Source organism: Erigeron canadensis, chromosome 8 (genome assembly GCF_010389155.1).
Source record: "Erigeron canadensis isolate Cc75 chromosome 8, C_canadensis_v1, whole genome shotgun sequence".
In the NCBI taxonomy this organism is placed as follows: Eukaryota; Viridiplantae; Streptophyta; class Magnoliopsida; order Asterales; family Asteraceae; genus Erigeron; species Erigeron canadensis.
In genome coordinates this window covers 32550299-32559814 of record NC_057768.1, presented here as the reverse complement: position 1 = coordinate 32559814, position 9516 = coordinate 32550299, and the positions used below count along the sequence as shown (strand labels likewise).

Here is a 9516-nt window from a genome sequence, read left to right as displayed (position 1 = left end):
ACTTCAAAAATTGGCAGTACCAAATGCATATATTTATTTTGTACAAATAAAATAAATAGAATATGAGATCAAACCGTTCCTATCAATCTATCGTTTTAAAACAAAAATCACAAATAATGAAAGCACTATTAAACAAGAAAAGAAAAAATGTGGGGAAAAAAAACTAAAATAGAAGTCAAAAGGAGCGACGTGAAAAATCCAAACGGTAAAACAGGGTGTGACGTGACGGAAGCTGAACATAGTGATACTGTTCACTTTGTTTGCTTAATATAATTTAGGGTTTAGTGCGACAAAATGCAACTAACTATGCCCAAAAAGTTATAGTGTGCACGAACTAACGTTTTTGTTTATTGTATGTATAAACTTAGTAAAAATTTTTATATTTTATGACCGACCAATCAAAACCTTACACGTGGTCTGTTCAAATTTTTTTTTTTTTTTGCATGTGGCAGTTCATCATATGGGCTGCCACCTATACACATTGTATGATTTGAACATTTTTATTAAGTTTATGCATACAATAAACAAAAATGTTAATTCGTGCACACTATAACTTTTTGTACATAGTTTATTTCATTTCGGTACACTAAACCATATAATTTAATATACTTCACATTGTTTTGTAATATAGTACTCATGAAACAGCCATAGAAACATTTTTTAAAAATCAAAAATAACATGAGTGGCTACAAAATATAAAATAATAATATTGAGTAATACCAATTCTTAAAATTTTATCATCTAAAAGCACGTGTAATAATATTATTTGTAACATAAACGGTTTTCCCATCCAACTAGTGTATCCATAAGGAGACTAGCTAGTAGTGAAAATATTTGTATTTGCATATCACATGTATATTTAAACCCATGAGAGTATGAGACAACCTAACTTTTAGGCCTTGGTTATGTTTCAACCTTAAAAGTTATGTATTATGCTAAACTTTTAATTTAGATCCTCAAATTACAAGTTTATGATATTTTTATTTATTTAATAAAATCGTTGTGGAAATAAGTTGTCTAATTTAAATAGGTTTCAATTTCTAAAAACCCACAAATATTGTTTCATTAATTTACAAAATTTATTAGTTTCGCATTAAAAACTTATTATCAAAATTAAGATTTTTCTAATTTTTCGTAATACTATAATTATTTAGAGTGTTGGCGTGGGGTGTGTTGTGTCACATTGAAACACCACTACCAACGCCTTTTTTTTGTGGTGTGGCAAGGAAATAAGTGGTAGTACTATACCGCTTTTGAGTGTGTGAGGTTCGAGGCATTTATTTGCCTTTTCTTTTTCCTTTTTTATCTGTTACTATTTGTCTTTTTCCTTTTTTATCTGTTACTATTTGTCTTTTTCCTTTTTTACTTTTATTTACTTAATATAAGGTATAATGTGGTGTGAGTGAGGAGAGTGTTGCCATCAAAATAGTGAAATGATGGTGAGTAAAGGACGGATGAGGTACGTCATACGTGTCAGGTGTGAAATGTCAACATCCTTATAAATGAAAACACATTTAAATATGTCTGTTCTTCTCCATCTTTTCTTTGAAATATTTTTTGCTAGTTAAAACGTACTCTTCGTTTTCTACAACCAAATTGTTTACAACTTTCGACATGAATTTGAAAGTGAAAAACTATATGCATATGATTTATTGAATGCCCAATCACAATAAGACCAGCTTAACTTGATTACATACACATATTATTATTAGTTTATTACTCAAAAATTTCATGTGCACAGTAAAACGAACTTTTAATTGGCAGTTAATTATAAAGTAACACAATAGTTAAAGTATAAATATAATAATAAGCAGGAACAAGGTATATATACCTGTTGGTTGGAATGAATATCGTAGTATGACTACCAAAATGAAAGAACAAACAACAACTCCTCCTATTAACTTTAATTTCCTCATCATCATGATATTAATTAATTCGTTTTAATCATGCATGATCAATATTTTCTAATGGAGTACCGTAAATCCATAATTAATGTTGTTTATATATAGTGAGGATAAGAAATAAAACAAAACAAAAATGGCCGGCTTCATTGATACAAAACCAGAACTCTGATGGATCGTGCACTGCTGTACGTGGTTTTGTCATATTTAGTTATTTACTTAGTGTTAACAACGATGAATTGTTTAACATTTCAAAAAATAATTAAATAAACAACAACTGCTAATCCTTTTATATCAATCTTTGTAAATTATAAAAACTCAATATATATATGCATTAACAAAGCAACTTGAAATAAATAGAAGTAAGTTTTAAAGGCCGATATATATATATATATATATATATATATATATATATATAAACTAATTAATTAGAAATGTGTTTATTTTTTGTTATATGTAAATTAAATACTCCTCTATGAGTCTGATCAGGCCATGCAAGTCATGCTTTGTTGTAATCATCTAACTATGACAAAATGATGATTAATACAGTATATTATAATTACCATTATCATATATAAATAATAAATACAAATTAAGACTTTAAAGTTATTGTCTGAAATAACAAAGTACGTTCGCCTTGCCTAATGACTAATGCATCCATTTACGTATAACAAACAAATTATATGCAAATACCATGGGAATATCCTTTTTCCCAAGATTATATTATATATAAAGATGATTCACAATATGTAATGGGACGCCAAAAAATCTGGATATGAAATTAACATTAATTTGTTACCGGTTACGGTTCAATCTGAGTCCATTTTTATAAAATTTTGAATAAATCAATTAAAAGTGGTTGCAAATATGAAATTGTGAATTATAAAACGAGACTAGCTTGTAAATTTTTAAAAGGAAAAAACATCAAATTTTAAAACTTCAAACCCCCCATTTCAATCCTCCAAGATCTTGAGCGCGCTACGTACATAACCAAACGTTGACCCGGGATTTGTGATCTTAATCACTCAAGCTGATCAGTAAATACATCTCCGGCCATGCTTTCATATTATGCCACTTTTCCTCGGTTGTTTTTTGTTTCCCTTCCAAACTTGGGTGAAAAACTTTAATCACGGTTCAAATTATACATGTTTGCATTATAGTTTTAATGGTTAATATTCTCGTTTGTTTGCATTTGTTAAAATGATCGCCTAGTATTTTGTAAGGTTTCTTGTAGGTTTTATATAAAAATGTGACATTGGAGCTAAAATGACATTGTGTTGATTAATATTGAATTTTTGGATGCAAATGAGTAAAGTGGTTTTGCAAAAGTCAGTCATAAAACTCTCTGTTGTTTTAATATACAAATCTGATGGGCTACTTAATCGGGTGAGCCGTGGGTTAAAGGCCCAATATAACGGCATTCATTTAAGTCATTTGGACACATAAAGTCATCAGCCCATCATTGACATATTTATGTGTGACCATTTAGACAGTAGCAGCAATATTCACTCTTTCTGGAGAAATTTATTTGTTGACTCACCAATACCACTTTGCCACATAACGACCCAACCACACTCCCCATTTCTTGATTCTTTGTAAAAAAATTATAAAAACAAAAAAGCCGACACAAAGCTTCTTTTATGTGATACCAAAGCCCAGCAGACCATGATCATTTTCAGCTGGGGGATATAAAGAAAAAAGAGCGAACAAAACTTTTCCAAACTTGGAAGTTTTTTTTATCCTTTGTGGGACCGGCAATTTGCTGCTGTTGACCGTGTTTGACTGGATGGGGTTTGTTTAATTTGCTGCTCAAGGTTCTGATGTTTGGTGAGCCAACTTGATTATAGCCTAAACCCAGCCAACTAATCTCACACATATCATTTCATCTAAACACCCAAAGACCCTTTTCACCACAACCAACCACCATAATCCATCATTACCCACCCCTTGTATCAAAAAGACAAAAACCTATTCAATATTTTCATCACCTAAAAATTAAAGATGATTGTCTTAGCTTGAAGAGATATTGAGATATCGAAGAAGTTGAAGGTCGAAAGGCCATCCACCACGTAAATCTCTACTTTATTTTCATATTTGTAAACTTGATTATTATATGTCTATGTGTGACGATATGTGTGAATTTAGAATAGTTTATTAGTATGTTTGTTTAGGCGATAATGTTTTTCCGCTTTTTGTAAGTGGTTAATTATTTATTGTTGATTGGTTGACAAACATTTAGTTGTGGGTTTGACTTTTAAGGGTCAAACTTTGACTAGTTAATAAATTTGGATAACATGAAATTTATTAGTGATTTGCAATTGAACAATTGATTGAATTTGTATATATTAAATGTTGTTTTTGGAGTTGATTGGTCAAATAAGATTTATAATTTAATAACTTGTAATTACATTAAGATGAACGTCAATTTATTAGCTTGGATTGTATACATAAAGGGACACTAACTTATATTTTGACCAAATTCTATTAGCTTGGACTGTATACATAAAAAGGGATACCAACTTGTATTTTGGCTCAAGCCTCATGAATCAGTTTTCATGCTAAAAAATGGAAATGGGAAATACTTGTGACTGTAATACTTTTTTCTATTGTTTGTAGTGATTTCAACGTCTGAGTCTTTTGTCGTAGATGACTGTCTAGGCAATTATTTTAGATGCTTATGTCACGTTGTTGCTCAAGCTATGGTCAACTCCCATAAACAAGTGTTTGTCAACTTGGTTTACATTGTTTTATTTGAATCAACTATAACCATTATGAAAAGGAAGAAACATGACTAAGTAAGCATATTGTTAAATACAGTATTTGATCATTTTATCTGCTTTATTTAGTTTATATACTTTTTACTCACACTGTAAGTAGTTTAAAAAACAAATAGGTTGTATGTAACAAACTTTGAACGAATGTCTATAATAGGAAATAACTAAAGTTGTGTGTATTGTATGTAAACACCTCGAAAATAATGTTTATTGTATGTAAGAAAATGTATTCAACCAATTAAAATCAGACAAGTGACAACTCTATATGGTTGCCACGTATGTTTTCTTACATATAATAAACATTTTTTAAAGTTGTTTACATACAATACACAAAACTTTAGTTATTTCCTACTATAGACATTCGTCCAAAGTTTGTTACATTCCAGGATACTTATCCCAAACAAATATTTCAAAGTTTCTGTTAATTTAACAAAATCTATCCCAAAATTTAAATAGCTCACTTAAGTTTTTAATTCACCATCTTCTTGTCGACACTCGAGTCATACTTGTCATATACTTTTGTATTTGGTTAGGTTTTGACTTTCCATTCATTCCATTCCATTTTCCACTTTCTTTATTCTTGACCGTGGCCCGTTGACTTTACAACACCGGTAGTGGGCATCGTCAGCTTCCATCACACGTTCAGTGTTTCGACTATACTTTTTCTACTTTCTCAAAAATAATCCGATGACAAAGATGTCGCTAGAACGGCTATAAACTTATGGTGATCTCCTTGAGGGATGATAAACTGATGGCAATGCTGATGGCGACGATTGCGAGTAGCAATCGGCGGTGAGGTTAATAAAGTAAAGATTATTGATATAAAAGAAGGTGATGTAGTTGTTTTAAGAGTCTGACAGATCTATGTTTTAAATTAGTTGTATGTATACTAAATGAAGATAATGAAATTAGTGGAGAGGGAATTGGACTTTTCAACAGTTTGTTTTTTAATTTTCTTTCACATTAATTTCTACAAAAATAGGTATCTTGAAATTAACATATCTGAAAATAAATAAATAAATAGCCTCAATTGGGGTTAAAATCATAATGATTAGGATAGTTAATTAAAAAATAAGTGGCTAGGGTCAACGAGTTTAACACCAAAGGTTATGTCCTCACAGCGTCTTATGGGAGAAGGGTTAGTCCTAGATCGTTTATCACAACCAGCATTATAGCTAGGACGAACATGAAAGCAAGGTTCCATGGACATGGCTCGAGTACAAGGAGGATTTTGCACTGCTTCATTATCAGGCATGTGTAATATCCATGGCGTCAATCCCCCAAGACCTTGAGCTACATAACCAAACGTTGACCCGGGACTCGTGATCAGTTTATCGCTCAAGCTCAGTAAGTACATCTCTACCCATGCTTTCATATTATGCCACTTTTCCTCGTTTTTCTGTTTCCCTTCCGAACTTGGGTGAAAAATCTTAATCACAGTTCCATCAACAGTTGAATGGTTCCAGTATACTTTTTGTATTTTCTCAAAATAATCAGATGTTAAAGATGTAACTATAACTGCTATAGACTTATGGGTTCCTTGAGGGGGGATCATTGAAGATTTGTTATTACTGATTTCGGGAAGCATCTTATTTTCCAAAGCACAAGATAATACCGTCTCTGGTATGGCATTGTATTCCCATCTAGTGTTAAGCATTATCCTGACCCACTCGCGATCAAAAACTCTGATCTGGATGCCGATTATTTCATCTGCTTTTGCTAGGTAAGCTTGATAGTATGTGGTTATATGATCCCAGACAGGATTAGAGGGCAAGAACAGGTACCTACCCAGGAAATGGAAAACTGTATCTTTTACCGGGAAGAGTTTGGCTAGTTCTTGCTCAAACGATGGGATCAAGAACAGAGACGGGATGAAGTAGAAATTTGATTTCATGATTAACCAAGAGATTTTTCCTAGGTGTCTTTGATCTTGATCACAATAGAAACGTTTATCATAATCATTATAGCCACTGCACACATGAAGATATAGAAATGATAACGACGCATAACTTTCTGAAAGATTCAAAATGTTGCCATAGCTTTCTGGCGATGTCTGATTCAAAGTGTCAAGCTGTTTCCATATAGGAAATTCTTGTGGAAGTAACCATGTGGTTTCAGGAAAAGGCTCACAGAAGAGATCAGACATGTTGATTTTATTGTCATATATCAGAAGGACCCTGTTTGTGAGAAGAGCATAAAGAAATGCCGATGCTAGGCTCAGCATTCTGTTTCCAAGTCCATCAATTAGTATCCTCACCAGATATTTACAATCTGAGGATTCATCGTCATGATTGTTCATGCCACTGGACTCTAATTCTCTTATCTTTTTCTTGTAGGCTTCTGATTGCGGTCCACATCGGGTGTGAAGTGCTTCGTATTCTCTTAATCTGGAAATTAGATAAGACGAAGGTTTATGCAGTGATTGTTTACGATACCCTCTTGATTCATACCTACTCAGGCAAGACTTGTCGTAGTGATTGACTTTCTCCTCTGAAAAATGAAATTGGAATGTAAATGAGAAATATGATATATCCTAAAGGCAAAATGCAAATAATTAAACATATAATACTCAAAACATCAACACAATCATATAAATAAATCTATATATATTTCTATACAACAGGAGATCCATTTTCTTATCTGGCCGATAAAAGGATTATTAAGGGTGCAATTTGCTTAAGTTTACTTGCAGAGTTCACATTCATGTAGTTAATGAGTTAATTACTCGTTAATATTTTACTACTATGTACTTGTATTAATCAATCTAATGAATGATTTGTTGGGTTAGTCGGGTGATTCAGGGTCACTGGTACAGCATATGGGTCATGGGTTCACAGTCTGTGATGTTTGGATATGGGCCAGTTTTGGATCCAAACATGAGCAGGAGAATTCCATATTTACTCAAACAATAGTTTAAAAACATACGTATTATTGTTTTTTTACAACCAATGAAAAGTGGTTTTGAACTGTAAATGAAATTAAGTTATCACAAAGTCTCGACATCATCTAAAAGAGTAAAATTATTGTTGTTACCAATTGCGTTTTCACAAAGTCTTGACATCAAGATCAATAAACTTGACAAAGTGGAAATCATGTACGTACAATTCATAAAATATATATCCAATTTAGATCGTAAAGCTGACAAAGTAGAATATCCGAGCAAACCACACAAAGGTACTACATAAGTACATATACTTGCTACTACAAACTTCTGTGCTAAACTATAAACTTTTCGTATAGAATATATATATATATATATATGCACGATCAAGATATATACCTGATGGTTGAAGGGAGTATCGTAGAATGAATATAAATGTGAGGGAACAAACAACAAGCACTCCAGTTTCCTTCCTCATTAATATATTGTTAATATATCAAAACTTAATTATGAAAAAAAAAGTGGTGTAATATATATATTGTTTATATATAGTGAGAAACTGAGAACCATATATAGTGAGAACAAGGGGTGCATGGTTCACTTATTGGAAGGTAAGGGTGAAAAGTTAGGTTAGTAGCCTTAAGAATAAATAGCTACTACTAGAAAAATCAAATTTACATAGGAGAGGTTTTTCCTTGAAAGATCCTTTACTATTAGAAGGATCAAATTTACATAGGAGAGGTTTTTCTTTGAAAGATCCTTTAATATAGATATTTTAAACAAGTTTCAAGGAAATCTGGTCCTTAGAAAAAAGTTTATGGCAAACAGATTTTTCAAGGAGTTCGCTTATTTCCAGCGCATTATCAAGGACAAGTTATCAAGGAATTTCTAAGGGTATCTATCTTGAAAAATATTCCTTGAAACTTCCTTAATATACATTTCCTTGCAAAATCCTCAATATAGCATCCTCTAAAATTCCTTGATAAAATTTCTTTGCTGACTATTCGTTGAAATCTCCTTACAAAAAGTCCTTGGAAACCCCTGCCAAACTATTTCCTAGAAAATTCCTTAATGAACAAGTCCTTGAAAATCCCTCAAAAATCTATTAGTATTTCTCAAATAATACTTTTTTTTTCCTCACATTCCCGGTTATTGAAAATATGTAAAATTGGAATTAAATCCTGTAAATACGATAGTAACCACGCAAACTTTTAACATAAATGAAATTGCATAAAACCATACATCTTATCAAATACAATTACAGATTCCAAAAGCTCCTAGCAATATTTAACGTTTCTAATATAGATACTAGCTACTTAGGACCAAAAGACATAACAATGTTTAATGTTTTCAATACTAGATACTAGCTAGGAGGTGGATAATTTTTAAGCATCATTGAGGTAAAAGCGGCATACGTTCTCCCAATGCCTTCTGCTCTTCAACCGCTAGTGTTGCATTCTCCGCAAGTGCTCTTTGTTCTTCCATCTCTTTTTGTTGTCGGTCAACCGTTGCCATCAAAATACAACCCTACCAAATAAAAATACATACACATTTTTACCATTAGAACACTATTTACACAAATTGACTACATATTACAAATACCTATATCAAATTCCAAGTAAACTTGCCTTATCTTTATTGCTGTCATTTCCGGTCTCAACCCTTTATGTCAGAGTTGTTTTAATAAGCATATATTATTTTGTTTAATGTGTGAACTTTTTCGTTTTACAATTCTAAAAAAGATAAATATTTCCTAATCATACAACAATGAAAACCAAGTACTATATATTTCCTAATATATTGTTAATATATCAATTATGAAAAAAAATGGTGTACTATATATTGTTTATATATAGTGAGAACCATATGTACTGAGAACAAGGGGTGCATGGTTAGTGGTATTGGAACGTAAGGGTGAAAAGTTAGGTTAGTAGCCTTAAGAATAAAGTTAGGTTAGTAA

General features: G+C 31.7%; 1 protein-coding gene and 1 long non-coding RNA gene across 2 annotated transcripts; one reads left to right on the top strand and one right to left on the bottom strand.

The window, feature by feature from the left end:
• The first annotated feature begins 3426 nt into the window (after window positions 1-3426).
• Window positions 3427-7096, top strand: LOC122609873. The gene is made up of 3 exons (XR_006325411.1): window positions 3427-3970; window positions 5797-6022; window positions 7012-7096. It is a non-coding gene; the product is annotated as an uncharacterized LOC122609873 (long non-coding RNA).
• On the bottom strand, window positions 5004-8279 carry LOC122609872 (galactoside 2-alpha-L-fucosyltransferase-like). Its single transcript, XM_043782813.1, has 2 exons — window positions 7956-8279; window positions 5004-7165 (listed from the first exon to the last, which is right to left on the bottom strand). Exons 1-2 carry the CDS (start codon window positions 8032-8034, stop codon window positions 5736-5738), a joined length of 1509 nt encoding a protein of 502 aa, XP_043638748.1. The 5' UTR covers window positions 8035-8279; the 3' UTR covers window positions 5004-5735.
• Between the last annotated feature and the right edge of the window lie 1237 nt (window positions 8280-9516).